We start from the raw sequence: 24624 nt of genomic DNA on the forward strand, positions 1-24624 counted from the left end.
AATACTTTTCAGAAGTAGGCTGCCGGGTCCTTCTTCCTACTCTGTCTTAGTCTGGAATCTCAGCTGAAACCTGTCCTCCATGAGTGACCCTGCTAGTATCTGAATACCAGTGGCATAGCTTCCAGCATCACAGCAACATGAAAGTCCCCACAGTACGACAAACTGACAGACACATGGGGGCTTTTTCTTTCTACTTCCTACTTATTTTTTGAAATCACCACTAAAGCACTTCCCAATACTTCCTGAATCATAATCAGCATTCCTTTGTTGTTGTTGTTGTTGTTGTTGTTGTTAGGTGCCATCAAGTCAGTTCCAACTCATAGCAATCTTGTGTACAAAAGAATGAAACGCTGCCCAGTCCTGTGCTCCTCACAGTTGTTGCTATGTTTGAGTCCATTGTTGCAGCCACTGTGTTGGTCCATCTCATTGAGGGTCTTCCTCTCTTTTGCTAACCCTCCACTTTACCAAGCATGATGTCTTTCTCCAGGGACTGGCCCCTCCTAATGACATGTCCAAAGTACATGAGATGAAGTCTCAGGATCCACGCTTCTAAGGAACAGTCTGGCTGTACTCCTTCTAAGACAGACTTGTTCGTTCTTCTGGCAGTCCATGGTATATTCAATATTCTTAACCAGCACCATAATTCAAAGGCACCAGTTCTTCTTTGGTCTTCCTTATTCATTGTCCAGCTTTTGCATGCATATGAGGAGATTGAAAATATCATGTCTTGGGTCAGGCACACCTTAGTCCTCAAGGTGACATCTTTGCTTTTTGATACTTTAAAAAGGTCCTTCGCGGCAGATTTGCCCAGTGCAGTATGATATTTGATTTCTCGACTGCAGCTTCCATGGGCATTGATTGTGGATCCAAGTACAATCAAATTTTTGAGAACTTCAATATTTTCTCCATTTATCACAATGTTGCTTATTGGAATACACAGGATTCCTTTACAGTTCTTTAATAATTTTCTTCTTGTTCTTCATTACACGCATCAGAGTTTGGCCATCATCCTTTTTGAAAATATTTTCTTGTGCTGTTATCTATTTAATATTAGTCTGACCTCCCAGACTCTGAACTTCTTGAGGGCAGGGACCATTGGGACTTAAAAGGTGCTAGCCAAATATTTGTTTAATAAGTGATGTCTTTCCAGACACACAGTTCGATTCTTTCAGGTAGGAGAGGCTAAATAATGCTTGATTTTATCATTACTAACATCCTATAATTCCTGTGCTTTCTTTGATGCTTCCCCTAAAGTAGGGGTTCTCAGATATTAATGTACTGCAAAGCACCAGGAGCATGTTTAAAGGCATAGTCAGATTCAGAAGGTATGGATGTGAGGCCCCAAAGCCCAAATTTTTGATCAGTAGTATGAGGATTCCCAAGCAGGAGGTGCACAGACTTCTTACAGGGAATCCTTTCACAGCCTCTGAGCTGCTCCCTCTGTAGGGCTGAGTAGAAGCTTTGTCCAAAGGCTGGGGGAGTGAGGGTCATACTGAGAACAAAGTGACCCTTGGAACCAGATGCACCTATAGACAATTTCCGAACTCCCTCCGAAGGAGAGCGAACCTCCTACTGCTGAAGAACCTCAGGGAGAGGATGGCCAAATCCCTGTCTGTCTGCAGCCTAATGAAAACCAAACCCGTTGCCTTTGAGTGAATTCCAGCTCATAGTGACCCTATAGGACAGAGTAGAACTGCCCCATAGGGTTTCCTTGGCTGTAAATCTTTACAGAAGCAGACTGCCACATCTTTCTTCTGCAGAATGGCTGGTGGGCTCGAACTGCCAGCCTTTTGGTTAGTAGCCAAGTGCTTAACCACTGCCACCAGGCTCCTTCTGGCAGCCTACACAGAGCACACTTCACAGGGGATCAGGAACCAGGAGGTGCCAGGATGTGCCTGATTTCTCTGGAATTCCATTTCAGCAGATGCTGTTTATGAGCAGCCTGCCAGTGCAGCCAGCATGGTAAATGGGCATATATCATGTTGCCTGGCATCTGCATAACTCTTTACTTCAGTGTCCACCTTCCCTTGATGGTAAGAAAATATTATGACTGTTCTGATTTGAGAGACAGTGGAATACAAACCAGAGTGGCCTTTGGGCTCTGGATATTTGTAAGCATAGAAATGCATGACTTTTCTCTTTCTAGTCCACTGGCCCTTCCTGCCAGCCTTGTCCAGCTGGGCTGCATTTAATCCAGCTGCCTGGGCCCCTACTGAGATTTGCATTCACCGAGTCCAGGTGTAGTCAGGTGTGCAGGCCATGTTGTCATAGTCTGGTGGCTTTTCACGGAGCAGATGTCAAGCTTATGGTGCACGTGGGTGAGCTCTCAGAATGAACACTCAGCTGTAGTGTCCCAGCCTTCTGTTTGGGTGAACGTTCCTGGCTAACATGTCATAGGAATTGGTAAGCATCTCCCTGAAATTTAGACGGTAAGTATGTGATGATTTTAAGTGAAAACCATTTGGAGCTATGATTGCTGGCATCTTTAACGGGCCAGAGGTGATTATTTCGTATTTTGTAAGTAGCTCCTGCATGGCACACCCAGCTTTTTTAACCTGGAGGGAGTAAAGGAAGTACGAGTTACAACTTAATGATTCCTCCCTCTGAGCCCCAGCCTGAGAACTTGCCTTCGCAGCTCACCTGATTCCTGCTGGTGGGGCTCAGAGGTGCCAGCACTCATCAGGCTACTTGGGAGCCCCTGCCCTGGGCGTGTCCAGGAGGGACAGGGTGCAGGGGCCAGTCCAAGCACAGAATGCTGTCTTTAGTCTTGAGAAAGTCTGATCTTTTTACCCGATTGCACATCCCTTCATCTTAATTAGATTTGGAACAAAATCGAAACAGACCTTCAAGCACCTTGATAACACTAACAGGTTTTCATGACTTAGCGAAGATGTCTCGGTCTGAAGGACAACTGTTAGTTCCCACAGCTGAGCCACTCATGGGGTAGAGGAAGCCTAACCTGCCTGCTGGTACCATGGACAAGGCTTAGTTTAGGCAGGTAACATCAGTCCACATGGGCCACTTCTGCTCCCTTATGGGACATTATTGCATCCTCCAAAAACAAGCCCAACTCCAGAAGTGGGGCTCCAGATGGTGTGTTGCTGAGGAGGCTCCAAGGGGGAGGTAGGGAAAGGGGTTGCAGCACACTCCACATACAGTGACACTATCGCCCTGGCCTCTGCACCAGGGGCTCCCTCTCCAGACAGCTACCCTGGGGGAACCCAGCCTTACCACACCCCCTCTTCCTGCGAGGGGCAGTTTTGCAGTGCCTCTCCCTCCGCTTCAGTTAGCTTCAGCACCCTCACTCTCCTCATGCAGAGCACTTGGCAAAAGAGGCTTCTGCTGGAGTGGGGATGGGAGGAGGATGCAGAGGATTCCCAGAGAGAATGAGGAGAGTGTTCTGAGAGTGAGAATTCCTTAGAAATATTAAGTGATAAAACTATTAGGATTAAAAAAATCTCATTCTAATTAAAATTTGCTTTAACAAGGTAGTTTCAGATTAATATTTTTTTATGACTTAGAATATTAGAGCTAGAAGAGAGTTCTAGCCCTGGATCGAGCCCCTGATCTATCAGTGGGGAAGCTGAATCCAGAAGGAAGAGATTCCTTGGATGACCGTTGTCTCAGACAGCACGCCCTTGACAAGCAGGATGACACCCGCCCAGACAGCAGTGATATCCTTTTCTGCTGGCTCCAGATGTGACCTCAGGAATAATTTCAGCATCATGCTCGGATGTGGTGGCCAGCCATTCAGGACTGAGATGAAATTGAGGCACGAAATCTACTTGCCAGTCCAAGACTAGAAAATAGCTAAGCTCAGGCCAGAATCGAGTTCATTGTGCTTTCTTCCCTTCTCGTAGCCTATAGACTGCACATAAGAATCGCATGTGGCTGCTTTTCAGTGGCTGGGAGAGCAAGACTACTTGGCATTCCCTTGCAAGGCGGTGGTTATGAGGGCTCCAGGGTGTTCCGTGACAGCGCGTGTTCTGGTGTCTCTGTGCTGTCACTCATTGCTATCTGCCCCATGGACTGTGAACCAGAATTGCCAGCAGAGTGGAAGAAAATTGGGGTCAGGGGATGGTCCCAGTTTTCAGGTTTGTTCGGTGGTCTGACTGTCAGTCCACAGCCCTATAGTGGGCAAATATGTAATGCCAGTGAGTTAATGGTCCAAGTGCCAGCACGCAGCTTTGCTGTGAAGGTGCTCAGGGCCTTATCAGATATTTTCATTTTTTCTAAAGGAGCCAGAAATTTATTTTATTAGTGTGAAATATCCCATTTTCTTTTTCTTTTTTTAAATTGTGCTTTAGGTGAAATTTTACAGCTCAAGTTAATTTCTTATACAAAAATTTATACACATATTTTATGACATTAGTTGCAATCCCCACAGTACAACAGCACAGCGCCCTTGCCACCCCTGGCTCCCTGTGTCCGTTTGGCTAGTTCCTGTCTCTTCCTGCCTTCTAATCCTGCCTTCCTCCAGATAGGAGCTGCCCATATTGTCTCGTATATCTGACTGAACTAAGAAGCACACTCCTCACATATATTATTTTTTGTTTTATAGTCCTGTCTAATCTTTGTCTGAAGAGTGGGCTTCGGGAATGGTTTTAGCTCTGGGTTAACAGAGTGTCTAGGGGCGATAGTTTCGGGATTCCCCCAGTCTCTGCCAGACCATTAAGTGTGGTCTTTTTATGTGAATTTGGATTCTGCTGCATACTTTTCTCCCGCTCAGTCCGGGATTCTCTCTTGTGTTCACTGTCAGGGAGGTCATTGGTGGTAGCTGGGCACCATCTAGTTCTTCTGGTCTCAGGCTGGTGGAGTCTCTGGTTCATGTGGACCTTTAGCCTCTTGGGCTAATGTTTTCCTTGTGTCTTTGGTTTTCTTCATTCTCCTTTGCTTCAAGTAGAATGGGACCAACTGATGCATCTTAGATGGCTGCTCACAAGCTTTTAAGACCCCAGAACCCACTTGTCAAAGGGGGATGCAGAATATTTTCTTAATAAACTTTGTTATGCCAATTGACTTAGATGTCCCCGGAAACTATGGTCCCCAGGTTCCAGCCCCAGTGTGTGAATGTGTCCAGAAAACTTCTTAGCTTTTGCTTTGGTCCAGTTGTGCTGATTCCCCTGTATTGTGTGTTATCCTTCCCTTCACCAAAGGAAAAATGAAATATCCCATTTTTTAAAACATTGGCTCACATAAACATATGTGCACACATGCACGTGCACGCACACATACAGCACTGTGCTGGACAATGAGCCATCCTGGATACCTTGCAGCCTGCTGTTTGTAGCTACTCTGTGGCCAGGAGTGAGCCTCTCTAATAGATGTGTGAGGAGCAGGATGGGCTGTGTGCAGGTGGTCCGTGAGGAGGTAGCAGCCCTCATGGGCAACACTCAGTAAATGTGAAGTGAAAGAATCTAAGTAGGAAGCAGAATTAATTAAGAGGAGGGTAGGTTGTAGGAAGAGAACTTTGTCATGAATTTTTTTTAGAATTGTCTAGAGTTGATGCAGACGTTAGAGGTGAAGGTTGGGCAGGGTGGTGACAGTGGACGTAGAGAGGAAAGGGTGGGTGAAAATGACTTCAGGTTGGCTCTGGGTAGTTGGTGACAGATTGCTTATTTAGAGAGGGAGACGTCCAACATCATCTTCCTCTTCCCAGCTTCTTGTTGCTGTGAGGGATGAATAGAGAGATCGGTAGCTGCTTTTTGGATTCAGTGTGTTCTAAAGGAGTTCAAGCCACCTTTCTTAGTAACCAGAAATAAGCATATACCTAACTCAGAAAATATACGCATTTCCTAAACATTATAAAATAAACTTTTTTTTCCATGAAAATACCTTTGGGAGGTAACACTGCTGGCAAGAGGGCTGCTCCGAGACTGAGTTCTAGCCCTAGACCCAATGTTGACTAACGGAAGACTTCCTAACTCTATTTCTCTCTGTCTAGAGTTTTCTATTCTCTAAAATGGGATGACATCTGTTCTTCTAATAAAGGCCAAGTAACATAGTGATGAAAATTTCAGACTCTGGAGCCAAAATTTATGGAGAATTGTTGCAAAGGTGACTTAAGCTCTCATTCCAAACTTCCTCACCTATAAAATGGGAATAACAACAGCATCTCCTCATGGTGTTATTGTGAGGAATAAATAAATTAGTAAATATATGGCCCTTAGAATAGTGCAGTAGATACTTTTTTATTTTTATCCTATGAAGCAAAAAAAAGTATGTAAGTGGGTGAGAATATAGAAAAAACTAAATATGTTTATATAAATGTAAGGTTTTTAACATAAAAAAGAATTATATCTACTTATCTTGATGGAGGATGAGACCTGAATGTTATTCCCAAGTCCTGTGTTAACCAGTGACATTGTATTTAATAGTGACAGTAAGTTTACAGCCTCACTTCAATCCCAATTGTTTTTCCACATCTTTATATGAGCTCTTTCATTTTGGAGCCCTGGTGGGGATAGTGGTTAAGTGCTATGGCTGTTACCCAAAAAGGTTGGCAGTTCGAATCCACCATCTGCTCTCTGGAAACCCTTTGGGGCAGTTCTACTCTGTCCTATAGCGTCGCTATGAGTCGGAATAGACTCAGTGGCAGTGGGTTTTGTTTTGTTTTTTTTTTCTTCCATTTTTCAAGTAATAAATATACAAGAGATATTACAGAAAAATTAGGAAATTCAAAGAAATAAAATAACAAAAGTCATGTTACCTCACTGCCCAGAAGTAATGGTATAGTCACATGCTACATAACATCCAGACAACTTTTGACCACATATATATCTGTGGTCCCATAAGGTTATAATAGAGTTCAGAAATCCTGACTGGAGAACAACACATAGAGGACGTAACTAAACGTAGCGAATGCAACCGCTTCCCTCACACAACACGTGTATCTCATATCTGTTGTATACAAAAAGCAACTGCACTGCCAGGTGTATAATGGTACAGTACACATATAACCTATAGTGCACATGCCTTGGTAGTCACCATAAACGCCTGTGTTACTGGCTTATATATATACTGTACTGTACTTTGTAAGGTTATTTTAATGTGAACTTTTCCTACTTACAAATAAAAAGTTTACCGTGTTAACAGTGTATGCTTTGACTCTTGGGCAGCAGCATCCAGTCTTGTGTATCACACATCTCTTGAGAGTTGTAGTGTTATCATTGTATTTAATTTTATTTTGAAAATAACACTGTGAAGTACATCATGGCTCCCAAAATGCAGCAAAACCAGTGCTAGTGATAGCAGCAGCAAGAGGCAAAGGAGAGGTATCAATTTGGAAGTGAAATAAGAGATATCCCATGTAGTCTATACTATGGTGTTCACACAAAAGTCCAAATCACATAACATCCTATTTCACAGAACGTATCTTGGACCTTAAGCAATAGTATTTTGTTCTGTTGTACGTAGGGTTGCTGTGAGTCGGAACTGACTCAACGGCACCTACCAACAGCAGCAACATACATCTTTCTAGAATGTTTTATGATTATTGCTATAATGTATACTTCTTTACAAAATGAAATTTTCCTAAACAAGCAATGTTTTAAAGCTTGTTTTTTTAAAAAAAAAAATCTGTACCGAGTATTTTTGCACATCAAATCATATACTTTTAAAGTAAACTTAACGGCTACCAGTATAACATTGTTTTCAAGTACCAAAATTTACTGTAATTGTCTCATTGATGTACAGTCAGATTTTTTTTCTTGTTTTCCATTTTAAGTTATGTTGTAACGAGCATCTTTGAATCTCCAGCAGTGCACTCTTGCGAGGTTATTTCTTTAGGATAAATTTCTAGAATTGGAATTACTATGTCTCTGGCAGAAACCTTGGTGGCATAGTGGTTAAGTGCTATGGCTGCTAATCAAAAATTTGGCAGTCAAATCTGCCAGGCACTCCTTGGAAGCTCTATGGGGCAATTTCTACTCTGTCCTGTGGGGTCGCTATGAGTTGGAATCAACTCGACGGCAGTGGATGGTGGTGGTATGTCTCTGATGGCTTGTGTCAAAGTGCTTCCTAGAAGATTGCTCTACCAGTAGAATTTAAATGGCTTTGAGGGCTCACTGCCTCTTTGTGGATCCTCTAACTAGAGTACGGTTGGAGGTAGGAGAGTGAGGTGGGCAAGAGTAAGCTCTTTGAAGTCAGCCCTATTGGGTTTCCACCTTAGCTGCGACACTGAATAATTGTTTGACGTTAGCTAAGCTGCTTATCTCTCTGAGACTCGGTTTTTTCAGCTCCAGAATATTTTGAGGACTTGATGAGGTAAACTTGTGTTATTTGCATAGGTCCTAGTGAATTTTAGGTGCTGAATAAATGCTAGGTATTATTATTAAGTTCTCCTGGATGACACAAATGGTTAAGCCCTCGACTACTAACTGAAGGGCTGGCAGTTCACACCCACCCAGAGGCACCTCGGAAGAAAGACCTGTCATTCTGCTTCTGAAAAATCACAGCCTTGAAAACCTTATGGAGCACAGTTCTGTGACACAAATGGGGTCACCATGAGTTGGAATTGACCCAATAGAAACTGGTTTGGTTTTTGGTTTTATTATTATTACTATTATAAAATATCCAGTGTTTTAGGTCAGTGACCTTCCTTGACTAATCTGGAGTAGACAAGAATTTCTAAAAATGTTCTTCGAAGCCTGTGATTCATTGTCAGGTGGCTTGAACATTCAAAACACAGTCAGAAATAAGATGAAAACAAACTGGAAAGGAGTTGAGCATTAAGACATGAACACTCACCTTCTTCTGTGCTGAACAGCTACCTATCTCTACCTCCCCAATGACCTGCATCAATGAGCATTGGTCTGATTGGTGTTCTGGCTAATTTAGTAAGTCTTTATGTGGTCCCAACATGTCTTCAGTATCATAGATCCTTGAATCCAGCTAGTATGTCTTGATAAAAAAAAAAAAGACCCCAAAATATCTTCAGTATCCTGGGTCCATGAATCCAGAGCTAGGACAGGGATTTAAACTAGAGAACCGCAGACTGTTAGCAGAACCCACTTAATTAGTTGCGATTTGTAACCCACCCAGTGATTCCAAAAGGACTGGTCCAATCAAGCTCTGCTATAATAACCCACATCTTGAGCAGAGAGCTATAAAAAATATGGTAGTGCCACTCTTAGTTGTGAATACGTTTTTAGGATGTTTCTTTTCAGGAACACCTCCTTTCAGAAGTGCTTCCACTGTTCTTATTTTCATTGTTTAGGGAGGATATGATAGAAATTTCTGTTAGCGTTGAGTGCTGACACGCTGATTTTAAAAAGGCCATACAATTCAGGAGGCATTTCTGTGGAGAAAAAAGCACTTTTATAAGGAAGAATTATTATGATGAAGGTATTTAAAAGTTGATGAATGTCATTAGGTGATTGTATTAACTTCTTATGTTGAAAACTGCCACTTCATTTAATCCTTCTCTTGTCATTTTTAAGGAGGAAGATGAAGGCTCGGGCTCCCCTTCCTCCTGGAAATCCTGCTACTTTGAATGTTCATGGTGAACTGAAACCTAGCACAGATTTGGGCCCCAGCCCTCAGCAGAACCTTATCAACATGAAAGAAAATCTGCGGAACAGTATGGTGGATATCACCGTGGTTCTTCCCAGTGGGCTGGAGAAGAAGAGTGTGGTCAGTGGGAGGTAAGAGAAAGGGTGTTTCAGGGAGGAGTCATTGTATTTCAATTTGCAAGTATAAGGAGGAGAAATGGAGAGTGGATTCTGATGTATTGCACTTACTTCTATCTTAAATTTGACTTGGTGGGTCTCTTTGAGTATAAATCTGGGCTTAGTTAACAATCTAGGACAACCTGCAATGTCTCACCTCAAATAACCATGTGCTACTGGGTCCCGCCAAGGTTTACTGTAATCCTTAGGATGACAAAGATTTCACATCTCACTGGGTTATACGGCAGGCTCAGGAAGAAGGCCAGGTATGGAGTCCTATATACATCTCCAAGTTGGATGACCAACATGCCAAGGCTTGAGGCTGAAACTGGAATGTACTGGTGTCCTTTGCTTCAAAATTATACAGCCAGGAGGGCACCCTCCTGAATTAATCATCCAGATATCTGGTTATAAACCGACCTATGTTGTTGCTGATATTAACAACAACAACAAAAAAAACCCAGTGCCATCAAGTCGATTCCGACTTTAGGTGCTGTCATATTGGTTCCGACACATAGTGACACTATATACAACAGAACAAAACACTGCCTGATCCTGTACCATCCTCATAATCATTGCTGTGCTTGAGCCAAGTACACTGTGTCAGTTCATCCCATTCAAGATCTTCCTGTCTTTCACTAACCCTCTACTTTACCAAGCATGATGTCTGTCTTAGTTATATAGTGCTGCTATAACAGAAATACCACAAATGGATGGCTTTAACAAAGAGAAGTTCATTTTCTCATAGTAAAGTGGGCTAAAAGTCCAAATTTAGGATGTCAGCTGCAGGGGAAAGCTTTCTCTGTCAGCTCTGGAGGAAGGTTCTTATCCTCAATCTTCCCCTCGTTGAGGAGCTTCTCAGGTGCAGGAACCCCTGGTCCAAATGACGCACTCTGCTCTTGGTGCTGCTTTCTTGGTGGTATGAGGTCCCCAACTTTCTGCTTGCTTCCCTTTCCTTTTATCTCTTGAGAGATAAAAGGTGGTGTAGGCCACACCCCAGGGAAACTCCCTTTACATTGGATCAGGAAGGTGACCTGAGTAAGGATGGTGTTACAATCCCACCCTAATCTCTCAAAATAAAATTACAATCACAAAATGGAGGACAACCACAGACTACTGGGAATCATGGCATAACCAAGTTGATACACACATTTTTGGGAGACATAATTCAATCCATGACAATGTTCTTCTCCAGGGACTGGTCCCTCCTGATCACATGTCCAAAGTACATGAAATGAAGTCTTGCCATCCTTGCTTCCAAGGAGCATTCTGGCTGTACTTCTTCCGAGACAGATTTCTTTGTTTTTCTGGCAGTCCATGGTATATTCAGTGTTTTTTGCCAACACCATAATTCAAAGGCATTAGTTCTTCTTTGGTCTTCCTTATTCATCGTCCAGCTTTCGTATGCATATGAGGTGATTGAAAACACCATGGCTTGAGTCTTTGACACCTTAGTCTTCAAAGTGACATCTTTGCTTTCAACACTTCAAAGAGGTCTTTTGCATTAGATTTGCCCAGTGTAAAACATCATTCGATTTCTTGACTGTGGCTTTCTTGACCTGTAGAGCATATAAATACAACTGAAAATCAAGTCTTTCAAATAAAAACAATTCAAGTTTAGATTAAGAAATAACATCCAGTCCATGATTTAACTATGAGTTCGCCAGGAGAATGTAGTTGTAGTCTCTGTGTACATTTACCTAAAGGTGTATACGTGATCTCTAGTTTTGAAGGGGTAAGGTGTTGTAGAAAATAAAAAAAAGAGTTTTCTCTTAGGAATTGTGTTCAACTGCTAGTAACAAAGACTCACATAAAATAAATCTAGACTTGGCGGTCCATCCTATCAAAGTTGGCAGGAATCCACACCTCTTTGATTTCTGTTTCATCATCCTCAGCATTGAGTTCTATCCTTAATATCACCCAGTGATCCAAGATGGCCACTGAGGCTCCAAGCAGGAATCTGGGGGAAGGAGGGAAAGGCAGAAAGGAACAGTGTTAGCTAATTTTCTATTTAAAGTGCATCCTAAAACCCCACCTACAACTTCTACCTTTACTTCTTTAGCCACTCCTAGCTGCAAAAGTAATGCAGGAAGATATTTTAGCTGGGCATACATTCAGGATTCTGTGTTTAAGGATAGTATGTATGGCATGGATAGAAAGTGGACAAATGAATAAAGCACATGTGGTGACTGGTTGGTTTATACAGATTACAAAATCCACAGGAAGAAGGAAACACAGCCATTCATTCTGGTTCGTCATTGTGTAGGCCTAATTTCTTGGTTTGGTTGTAGAAGACCACCTAGTTCTTTTCTGAGTATGGCATATGTCTTGAGGTAATAGAGCCAGGAGTTAGGAAATAATTACGCACGTATCTATCCCTGTGGACAATGGTTGACAGGAACATATGCTAAGTGAAATCAGTGATAGAGTAGATGATGCATTTTATAAAATTTGTTGAATGGGAAAAAATATCTCTAAAACTTAAAGCAAATTGTTTGGATAAAGAAAATTGGCTAAATTCTAATCATTTGTGCTCTCGGGCCATGGAATAGTAGATTTATATTTGACTTTGGGCTGGAGAGCATGCATAATATTTTTCACTGGAAGTCATTATTATGCAGTACAGTAGTACTTATTCTTAAGAGACGTTTTGCCAAAATGCAGAAAAATAAAAGAAAAAGTTCATCACAAACTGTCTTTAGGAGATCAGTCACCTTTATGTTCTTCCTTTAAAATATGAAATATTAATGCACACAAAAGAATTTATGTATGTATATATTTTTTATATGTGTGTATATGCATGTATAATATAAATAAAAAGGAATTTTAAATATACCCTGTGCCTATTCATGGAGCCCTGGTGGCACAGTGGTTAAGTGCGATGGCTGCTAACCAAAAGGTCAGTAGTTCAAAATCCACCAGCCACTCCTTGGAAACCTTTGAGGGAGTTCTTCTCTTCCCTGTAGGGTTGCTATAAGCCAGAATCGATTCATTGGCAATGGGTTTTGAGCCCACCATTCAGTTTAAGGAACTGAACAATAATCCCACTTTAGGGTCCCTCTCCCTGGTCATATCCCCATCTGTCTATCCCTAGAATTTTGTGTTTCTAATTGCCCTACTTTTCTGTATACTTTTGCCACTTATGTATGTATCCCTAAATGATTTGTTGCAGGAATTTGAAATCTATTGAAATGGTCTTTCTATGTGATTCTTCTGAAACTTGCTTTTTTTCAGTCTTGGTATTTTGTTTGTGAAATGTGTCAGTGTTCACTGATGTATCAGTTGTTCTGCCTGGTATCACATTGTGTGGATACACCATGCTTTGTACATGAATTCTCCTTTGATACAGTAGTGGCTGTTGGGGTGGTTTCTGGTTTTTGGTTCCCCTAAATTAATGATGCTGTGACGGTTCTTGTCCCTGCCTCTTGGAAAACATGCAATAATTTCTCTAAGGCAGTGTTTTTCACACTGGAGTGTGTGTGTGTACCTTAAAGATGTAAGAAGACTTTCCAAGAGGTTGTAGGTGGCTTGAATCCTTGGGTTCTGCAAACTGTTAACATGGTTGGTGGCCAGCCAAAAGTTGGAGGTTCGAATCTACCCAGAGATGCCTTGGAAGAAAGGCCTAGTGACCTACTTCTGAAAAATCAGCCATTAAAAATTCTATGGAGCATAGTTCTATTCTGGACACATGGGATCACCTTGAGTGGAAGTTGTTAGTTGCCATCGAGTCGATTCTGACTTGTAATGACCCCATATATTACAGAGTAGAACTGTTCCATAGAGCTTTCTTGGCTATAATTTAAAAAACAAACATGCCATAGTTTTGTTTTGTTTTTAAATTGTGCTTCAGGTGAAAGTTTACAGCTCAAGTTAATTTCTCATACAAAAATTTATACACATATTGTTATGTGATGTTAGTTGCAATCCCTGTAATGCGACAACACACTTCCTCTTTCCACCCTGGGTTTTTTGTTTCCATTCAACCAGTTCCTGTCCCTTCCTTCCTTCTCATCCTGCCTCCAGACAGGAGCTGCCAATTTGGTCTTGTGTATCTGATTGGTTTTATTTAACTCATTAATGAGGAAACCAGTAAGACATTACAAAAGGTTCAAAAGAGAACTCAAAATAAATACACTTTTATAGTCCGTTTAGGAATGCTGAAATGAATTTACAAGTCAAGCAATAATTAATTGCATTTCACCCGACACAAGACCTATACAATCCCCAGAGGCTCCAGAATTCCATCAGAATGGTACCCAATAATCTCTTTTGCCCATTTCAAAATCTTCCACAGTTATTTTTCATGCCTGAAACCTGCAGGGATGCTGGGGTTCTTGCCAAGATGTGGATGGCTGGCCTCCCGGCTCTGTCAAAGTTACTTTGTACACTTCTGGGGCATAAAATTGCCCAGAAAACTTATAGACAGCCTGAGAGTGTAGCTAGTAAGAGTATGGACCCTGGAACCACACTGCCTGGATTTCAGTCCCAGCTCCACTTCCCATTAGCTATGTGATTTCAAAGTTGATTAGGTTTGTTGAATCAAATAAATCACCACATTAATTAATTAAATCTTATTTAAATATTATATTATTATTTAACAATTATCCATATTTGATTTAATATTTAAATTAATAACTATTAAAATACAATCTATAATATCTGAACATTAATGTTTAAGATCAATATCAAACTTTAATATTAAATGTTTAATATTAATATTAAACATCGAATTATTACATTTTAATAATTATTGCACTTGGTTCACCATGTGCCAAAATTGACTCAACAGCAATGGGTTTTATTTTTTAATATTAATTTTAAATAATTATTAAGTGATAACTAAAAAATTAAATAAACTACTTAGCATTAATAGCTGATTCACAACGAACACATATAATGCTAAACCCCAGAAACCCAGTGCCTATGCTAAAAAAAGCTAGGTACTATTATTCCTAACCTGGGGTTCTTAAACTTGATTCAAGAGGTCTACGAAGTCCCTGCAACTGTAATCAGAATTTTGAATGCAAATGAATTTTTCCAGGAAGCGATTATTAAACTTTTAATCCAACCCTTAAAAGAGTATATGAACACCAAAATGGTACAGTCCCTGTGGGGCAGTTCTTCCCTGTCCTCTAGGGTCACTATGGGTCGGAATAGACTCGATGGCAATGGTTTTTTTTTTTTCCCATCCTCTGTGCTATCCTCTGTGCCTATGTTGGGTTTAGGGAAACTTAGGAGAAATTCTGTCCCTGTTCTCCTTGCCCTACCTCCCAGGCCCCAGCCCCCCAGCACACACTGTTGTTGTTAGTTGTTGTCAGGGTAATTCCAATTCATGGCAACCCCATGTATACAGAGCAGAACTGCTTCATGGTGTTTTTTTTGTTTTATTTGTTGTTGTTGTTGAGAATATACACAGCAGAACATACACCAATTAGACAATTTCTACATGTAAAATTCAGTGACACTGATTACATTCTTTGAGTTGTACAACCATTTTCACCCTCTTTTTCTGAGTTGCTTCCTCACCATTGACATAAACTCACTGCCCCCTAGGTTTCCTATTAATCTTTCATGTTTCTGTTGTCAGTGTGATCCCATATAGATAGTTCTTAAAAGAGCACAGCGCTAAAGGCAGGCGTTCTTTACTAGTTTAAGCCAAACTATTGTTTAGTTTCAAGAAATTTTTGGCATAGGATTTAAAGATTATCTCAGGGCAATAGTTTTTGGTGGTTCTTAATGGAAGCAGATCGCCAGGCCTTTTCTTCCATGATACCACAGGCAGGGTTTGAACCGCCAACCTTTCGGTTAGCAGTTGAGCACAAACCGTTTGCACCATCTTGGAACCTCTTGAAAGATTTAAGGGGATCAATTTCCAGATCCTGAGTTCCCACATGTATCTTTCCCAAGCCTCTGAGTAGGCCTGTGGGCCTGTGGTCAAGTGTCATGGGCCACCTCCTTTTCCTGCTTTACTCACAAAAGGGACAATTTGAAATATTGTCAGAGCCTCCTTCAATCATAGTATTAAGAGCTCTACTGCCAAGAGAATTTCTAATTTTATGTTTAACGTTTATCAAAATGTATCATGATTATGTTGTTTGATTAATTTCATACTACTATTATTGTTGTTCCTAATAACTCAGTCTGTAATAAAAAAATTTTTGGCAGTCATAGGAAATAAAAAATTAAATGTTTACACATATTTTTGCTGTAGAGGAGTATGATAATGTGATCAATTATAAAACCTGTCAAGCATGAAAATATATTTGTGTAATTCTGATAGGGAAGTGAATGGAAATACTACTTCTAGGAAAGCAGAGAGAACAATAAATGATATGAAATTTTTAATTCTTAAAAAGGAGTTGGCTCATATATATTTGAAATGGATAATGGTGGATATCCATCACTCTGGATGTTTTTATTGTGATGAATACATTTAGAGGGGTGCTATGAAAGTTTTATTTTACAATATCAGTATTTAGATTATACCTGAAATCATATCTTTTGAATATTTAAACTTTACGATGAAAAATTCTGGATAACAGCTTAGTGGGCAAAGTGCTACATATTTTTTAAAAATTACGTCGTAGGATACGTGAACAAAAACTTGAAGAACATTGCTCCAGGTCTAGGTATATAGCTAGGGCTGGAACTGTTGAGTGCTGGGATACACACCTCTTCAACTATACTATTGTTAGCTGCCTTTGAATCAACTCTGACTCATGGAGACCCTACATATGACAGAATGAAACATTGCACAGTCCTGCACCATTCTCACAATCACTAGAATTTTAAAGTCCATTGTTGTGGCTTTTATTCCAGTCCATCTCATCAAGGGTCTCCCATGCCCCTTTTTGCCCTCTATTTCACCAAACTTGATTTCCTTTTCTAGTGATTGATTTCTCCTGATGGCATGCCCAAAGGAAGTGAATTGGACAGTGTTCTGTTGTGATCCACAAAGTTTTCATTGGCTAATTTTTGGAAGTAGATTGCCAGGCCTTTCTTCCTAGTCTGTCTTAGCCTGGAAGCCCTGCTGAAACCTGTCCACCGTGGGTGACCCTTCTGGTATTTAAAAACATTTTTTGAAGAGGCATAGCTTATGGCATCACAGCAACATGCAAGCCACCATAGTATGACAAACTGACGGATGGGCAGTGGTCCACTCTACGAGGGGATGCCAAACTGTTTTCCAGAGTGGTGCCACCAGGGCAGCATCTGACATTCCTCTTCAATGGGAATCATCCTTGCAGCAGTTCTAACAGAGGCAGGGCTCTGGTATAAGAATATGAGATCTATATTCAAGTGGGAGGTACCCTGGCTGGAAGCCTCATAACCTACAGGAGCCAGCGTTTCTTGAAGCAGTGCCATAGGCATACTTGCCAGGGTTTCTGCAAAAGGTATACCAGTTAAAGAGTCATAGCAGGTAGGGAACCCAAAGCTACGGAAGCGACATCAGTTCTCACAGTCCAGATGCAGTTTACCAGTCAGGGTCCATTTTTACCATAAGCAATGTTGCCTGGCAACATAGTTTATCGTGTTGTTAGAAGAGAGCTGGAAAGTGAACCAAAGGTCATATTTTCAAGAAGAAGTTTCTTCAGTCTGTTAATTTGGTGAAATACAGTAATAGTTTTTATTGGTAAACCAACCTTGTGTTACTGGGATAAACCCAACTTGCTTGTTATATATTACCTTTTTATTCTACATTATTCTTTTTTAGTTTTCTAATCTTTTGTTTTATAATTTTTGTATCCATGTGCATCTGTGAGACCTAGTACAACATTCCTTTCTTATTTTGTCTTGTGTGGTTGTGGTGTCAAGGTTGTTGAAGCCTCATAAAATTGGTTGAATGTGATTAACTTTTTTTTTTAATTCTTTCAAATAATTTGGGAAAAGGTATATACTTATTATTTGCCTTCCTATATTTTTATCCTCTTTAGCTTTTTTTTTTTTTTAATTGAGCTTTTTACCTTTGTTTCTATTCTTTTACTGACTACTCTGGAAATTATACTTGGAATACATGATTTGACTACTGTGCTCCTGAACAATATAAGATTCTTATAATATTTTAATTCCATTCAGTCATTTCTTCTGATTTAAATGAGAGATATACTTACCTTTTATAATCCCCCAAATCAGACATCATTTTTGTTTTGTATAGCCAACCTTTTTTAGAAAAGATTATCCTACACATTTACAATTTTCTTTGCTCTGTATTCCTTCTTGCACCTCAGATCTTTCTTTTGGAATTGTTTATCTTCTTTCTGAAATACATACTTCAGAAGTTCCTTTAATGAGGGTCTGTCAGTGATTAATGCTCAGTTTTGATTATTTGAAATTGCCTTCAATTTTTCCTCAGTAAAATAGCAAAGTAGTTTGCTATTTTTACAATTTTAGGTTAAAAATTCTATTTTATTACACTTTGAAGATATAGTTCTGCTGTCTTCTGGTTTCCGTATAATTATTGAAAAGTCTGCTGACAGCCTAATTATCATTTCTTTGTCAGTAATCTGTTTTCTTTTTTCTCTGCCTGGTTTTATCCTTGATGTTCTACACCGTCACTATAATCTACCTGGGTATAGATTTATTTTTACTTCACCTACTTGGAATCCATTGTGTTTTCCAAATATGGATGCTTATTTATTTTATCAGTTGCAGGAAATTCTTAAATCACTTTTACTGTTATTTAATCACTGTTAGTATTGCTCCTCCTCTACTCTGTCGCTTTCCGGAAATTTCTTGCCCTGTTGTCTCTTACCTTCAGATTCTGTATGTTCCATCTTTCAGTCATTCTATGATGACCTCTGGATATTTTCTTCAGATCTTTCAGTTTGCTAGCTCTTCATATTTATTTTACCTGCTACTTGACCTCCCATTTAATTTTTATTTCAAAAATTAAAATCGTCTTATCTGATAATTCTGTTTGGTTATTTTTTAAATCTTTCTGGCTATTTTTTGATATCCTTTTCTATCAATTCCATTTTTAAATAATATATATATATTTTATGTTTTAAATAATATTTTATATTCTGTATCTGATAATTTCAATATTAGAAAAAAATAGATTTTTTTTGTTCTTTTCTCTGTTGATTTTCACTCATGGTGCTGTGTTCCTTTGGCAAGTTTTTTTTGTTTTGTTTTAATTTTTTAAAATAATAATCACATATATATGGGAATTCTTATCTGAGGGCCACCTTTTGGGCCTGAGTTGAAGGTGCTTTTATCTGGAGAGTATTTATCTTTGACTCTTCCAGTTTCCTGGGACACCGCTAACCTGGGACTGCAGTAAGCTTGATTCTCCTCTTGGAGATTTCTGGTAGCACTGGTAGTATGCACCCATGATCCAGTTCACAGGAGCACTTGTTTGCCCCCACTTTTAACTTCCATCACTGGCCACTGACCAAGTGTTTTCCTCTCATTAGTTTACTCTTTCACTAAGAGCTTAGTGTTGGTCACCCCAGCTTTAGGTGGGGATCCAACTCCCTCGTTGCACAGCCTGAGATGTTGTCTCTTAACTCCTGTGATGCTGTTAAAATCTAAGTTCTAGGCAACAGAGGCCCAGGCAGCAGCGTGCTTCAGGGATTGCTTGCCTCCCCATTCCCTCCTCCTTTCATAGTTTTGTTCTATGGGGATCTCTCCAACTTTCTTTTTGGCTTAATCATACATTTAATTTTTAAAAAAAAGTTTGTTTTTTTTTTTTCCTAACATTTTTAGGTGTTCTGTTGTGGTGGAAATGTTTTTTTACGTTATCTTGCCTGACATTCTTCTGAAATTAGAGCTTCCCAGCTCATTAGGGCTCTGTTTCTGTTTCACAGAGTAGTGGATACCTGTTTCCCTTTTAACTTTATAACTTAAAAAGTATGTCACATGATTATAGTTTCAACAGTTACCTTAATATGCATACAGTTTTGTCAGTGAGTGTATTATGGTTCATTTACCATTCTGATATTTTGGAGCATTTAGGTCATTTTCAATTTTTTTGCTGCCATAAACAGTACTTTGTACCTAAAGCTTTTCTTTTTTTCCCCAGATATCAAAATACTTCCTCAGAATAGATTCCCAGGTATAGAATTACCAGTCAAATTATTAGAATATTTAAAAAATTATAACCCTGGTATTATAATCAATGCTACTAATGCTAACGATAGTAGCTGCCACGTACGTGTTGCTGAGCAGTCCCCAGGCTCTGTGGCAGAAATGGAAATGAACAAGGAACAGGTTAACCCTCCCTCCCCATCCCTGCCCCCAGGATCTGCCCCCAGTATCTTAAATCCCAGGGAACAACTCTGACAACTACAGTGAATATGATTCTGATCGTAATTGTATCTTACCCTATGTAGCAGTTTTAAAATAAAACAACTGTTGACTTTTAAATCAGTTTTCTAGCTCAATTATTTTTATTTCAACTCTTTTTTTTTTTCATCATAACAAGATTACTAATTTTTCTTTTCATTTACCTACTAAAAGTTGGGTATTGTTTTAGTAGTAACACAGGGAGCATTGGATTCAAAAAGAAAAGAATATCTATAAAAATTCTCCCTACTCATAAAAACACTGTGAGCTGAAGAACAACCATGTGTGCAACACCCTGGCAGGGAGAGAGAGCTCCAACGCTGAATACCGCATGAGTGGCTGGCGAGGAGGGGCTGGTTTTCATTTCTCCCACTTAATGGCCCACTCCGGAAGGGATCGGAATGTTGGTAAAGAACCACACCTCTGAGGCCCAATTTCTATTTACATATTTTATCAGGAAATGGCATTGCGGGTCACCTCTTACAGACTCGAGTACAGCATGCATCCAGTTTTACAAACAATGTGAAGGTAAATAGAAAACCTATCTGAAAAATATTTTAAAATTTTCGTATTAAAATGAAAATGTTGAAATGCTTCTCATTGTATTTTTACTTTCTTTTCTTTCCCTGATAAAAGAGAAGCCGCCACTGTGCAGTTTTGCAGTATGGTCACTAAGACTAGGTGTAACCTTAGTATTACAATACTTTTTCTAAGTAAAAAAAGTAGTGAAGGATAATCCCTCCTGCAAGATTTTTTGTAAGATTGCATGAGAGCAGCCCGTTAGCTCCTTAAGTGGAGGTTGGTTTGATAAATATTGCTTACACAGCAGCTTATTGCTCAGGGAATTGGTTTTACGTATCATACTCCTTAATAATACAAGACTAGGCTGAAGCTAAATTCCTGAAGCTTACTTAAAATAGATCTTTTTCTTTTTTTTTTTGCCAATGTGGTCTCTCTTCTGCTATTAAATTGTGGGTTTAGCAAAGGGCACACACACCTTTTCATAGGATAAGCCAGTCATTTATAATTTATGTTCAGCCTCTTAACCATGTTATTTCCTGACATGAAAGATTCTCATAAAGAAAACCCACTAGTAATTGGATTCTGAGAAACCTATTCTGGGAATCACATGAGGGTTCTTTGTTTGTTTGTTTGTTTTACCTTCTCTTGGATTTAGAAGCATAAATATAAATCCAAGTCTGTTCTTACAGAGGTGTAGCCGTGGGACCAAGTGTCCTGGGGTGTTCTGGAGGAAAATGCCCAGGCATACTTTTAGGAACAGTATTACCAACACCACAGATGGCTGCTGGAAGGAGGCCACTAATCCAATCTCTTTAATTGGGGCAAAAGCACAGAGAAGATCTTTGAAGAGACAACGCCCTCAGCCAAAAGGGAGCTTCATAAAAGTGTGTCAGGCATTTAGAGTTTTGGGGGCGTGTCATTTTGCTGTGATGAATTAGTCACGTCCAATTCGGCTCACATATATCCAGGGCTCAGGGCAGGAAAGAGCCGAACATTTCCTTTACAAACAGGAAATCTCCCTCAGTACCCAGTCTTGTGATCCTGACACTGAGGGTTGTCACACCCATTTTGCGACAGACAATAGTTTATAGCCATGCAGGGAAATTTAGGCCTCAGTCCCTGAAAACAACAAGGACTGTCATAGGGGCAGGTGTAGGGGCCCACATTGCCTGTGGAGAGAGCTCACCCTTTCTAAGATGAAGGAGAAGGGAAGGATCATAGGGTCAGGTGGGGGGTTCCATGTTCCTTGTGGAGAGGGCTCGCCCTCTCTAAGATGAAGGGGAAGGGAGGGACCATCAGCTCTGGTTGGTTCTTTATTGGACCTCTTCCACCAAGGTGTTGGTGAAGCCTTTGAGGTGGCTTGGGGACCCCACTGGGTCTCAAGTTGTCAAGGGGACAGGTGTATGATCTGCTCAAAGTTTATGAGGGCCTGTGGTCTTGAGTTTGATCTGCGTGGTGAGCTCACAGCTCCAGGGGCTGAGAAAGCTGGCTTCGCTCTAGCCCTCCAGTGGCCAGAGAGGGGAGAAAGTGAGTTAGGGACATGAAGTTAGAAATGGCAGTTTTGATGCCATGTACTGGGGACTCTGCCAGAAGAAGACCATTCTCTAAATAACAGGGCTAACAGGTTTGTTTTGTCGTGTTTAAATTTTCATTTGAAGAAAATAACTCTCCTACATAGAGTAAATTCATGGGACACGAAGCCCATATTGGTAGTGTTTGCTAGTGGTGAACCTCCTCAAACAGGCTTTGTTACCAGCTCGTGTAATGCAGTCATCATCCTGGTTCTAACTCACGATTTCTAGTGGCCACCAAAAGGAACCCTGGTGGTGCAGTGGTTAAGCACTTGGCTGCTAACTGAAAGATTGACGGTTTGAACCCACCAGCCCCTCCACAGAGAAAGATGTGGCAGTCTGCTTCCATAAAGATTTACAGCCTTGGAAATCCTATGGGGCAGGGTCGCTATGAGTTGGAATTGGCTTGACTGCAACAGGTTTGGTTTTTAGTTTGGGATGGGGTCGCTATGGAGCCCTGGTGGTGCAGTGGTTAGGAGCTTGGCTGCTAACCAAAAGGTCAGCAGTTCGGATCCACTAGCTGCTCCTTGGAAACCCTGTGGAGCAGTTCTACTCTGTCCTATAGGATCACTATGAGTTGGAATTGACAGCAGCAATTTTTTTAAGTGACTACCAATACCAGTTACTGTCAAGTTGACTCTGCCTCATGGCTACCCTATGTGTGTCAGGGTAGAAATGTGCTCCACAGAGTTTTCAATGGCTGATTTTTCAAAAGTAGATCCCCAGGCATTTCTTTCTGATTGGACTTGAGCTACCAACCATTTGGTTAGCAACTGAGTGCATTAACTGTATCACCCAAGAACTCTTTCTAATAACTACTTCCCTAAAATGTTTCTGCATCATTAAGGGTTTGTTTGTTTGGCTTAGAAGCAACAGGGTACAGAAAGTGCTGTTATTTATTTATTTATTCTTTCTGATATTGTTGTTATGCCAGTCATACAGAGATGAAGTTTCATTTTGTACGATTTTGATAGATTAAAAAAATGTGAAATCGTTTATTCGTTCATTAAGCAAACTGTGTATTTAATTACTGACTTTTGCAAGGCACTGGGAAGAGGACATCCTAGCAAGCAGAGGGAAATACATAGTATTTGCAAAACGACCAGTTAGTGCAAGAAGTATGTAGGTCAATATTACTTGAACCAACATTGAGAAGGGACAGTGGGCCTGGATACTTGGGGTGACCCTGTCCTGAAGAGTCTTGTAGGCCACCCTGTAGACCCACAGGTCCCAAACAAGAGTCCACCTACCACCAGGATGCAAGGGAACATCCCAGCATTAGAACAGTCACGAGAGAAGTATGGAGCACTGGAGCATTCGTTTTCCTCAAAGATAGGAAAAATATTAAAAGTAGAATGTGAAATTCACATGCATTTTTAAGATAAACACCAACCAGTGACTTCAAAGATCACTGGGCTGTGTTCCAGAGCCCCCACAGGTACTGTTGACTCTCAGCTGCCTATTGAGAAGCTCGTGAAAAGACCTAACTTCTTATAATCTGGGCATGGGAGGTGCCAGTTTCTGAAATAAGATGACTTCCAAGGTTTTGTCAAAGATGATGAGGTTAAAGTTAAAAAAGAGCACAAGTTCCTACCGTCAAAAAAAGGGTGCCTTTAATTCCCAGTCTTAACCAGAACGCATCCCTCGTATGAGCTCAGCTGTCCACGTGAAGCCTTCTGGGTAACACACCTCACGCTGTCAGTTCTGGGTAGGACAAGTGTCAGGCTCTCCAGGGTTCAGTTTCTGCACATCTGCTCTCTCCACATCAGGGAGCTCCAAATAGCTTTGTCTTTTAAACACTTTGCAAACTTGTGTGCCCATAAAGGAGGCATGCCCCCTCCACCAGCAACAATCCCCACCTCCATTCAGACCCAGCACACACTTGTGGCAGCTTCCTAGCCCCAGAAGGTATTTGGATTTTGTTAGTGTCTGGCCAACTCTCTGGGATCTGACACTGTCATCTGATTGTTCTTCTGTCATTAATTTTGGTTCCATTCTGATATCGAGACTTCTGACTTGTACCTGAGATACAGGCACCCCTGACTATTTGTCTGCTGCCTTGTGCCCTCCTGCCTCAGTTAACTAACGGGCCTAGTACACCAGACTTCTATAACATTGGATTCTTGCGGGTGTCCCCAGCCTCGAATATGGCTGACAGACTTCCCCAGCACGGGCTTCTTCAGGTCACCTGCCTTTCTCCATTGTCCTTTTTCATGGTCTGCCTGCGTGTTTTCTGTGTTGGCCCACCATGTGGAGGACCTGCTTGCCTCTTGCCATGCCTCTTTGATGCCATACTATGCTGTCAAACTGGACGTTCTTCCAGGACTGGGTGCTGCCTCTGTTACACCATAGGTTGCCTCACCCAGGGCTTAGGGCCACATGCTAGACCTGGTCCTGCACAAGAAACTAGGCCATGTAAGACCAGCTTAGGATTTGACAGTGTAAAGAGATTAGGTTTAACATTGCACCAGGAAGTAGCTACCTTAAAGTAATTTATAAAATTGTCACTAAGTGACCCATTTATTCAGTCATATAGGTACTAAATGGACATTACTTGAGTACTTAGAATACAGTGA

General features: G+C 40.7%; 1 protein-coding gene across 4 annotated transcripts in view; it reads left to right on the forward strand.

The window, feature by feature from the left end:
• Positions 1-24624, forward strand: part of COBL (cordon-bleu WH2 repeat protein) — a 369968-nt gene that overhangs the window by 107190 nt on the left and 238154 nt on the right. For all 4 annotated transcript variants that reach the window (XM_049893801.1, XM_049893803.1, XM_049893802.1 and 1 more), the window contains exon 2: positions 9441-9644. In XM_049893801.1, coding sequence (XP_049749758.1) covers positions 9441-9644 — 204 coding nt within the window. The remainder of the gene's footprint in view (positions 1-9440; positions 9645-24624) is intronic.

Source organism: Elephas maximus, chromosome 8 (genome assembly GCF_024166365.1).
Source record: "Elephas maximus indicus isolate mEleMax1 chromosome 8, mEleMax1 primary haplotype, whole genome shotgun sequence".
Taxonomy (NCBI): domain Eukaryota; kingdom Metazoa; phylum Chordata; class Mammalia; order Proboscidea; family Elephantidae; genus Elephas; species Elephas maximus.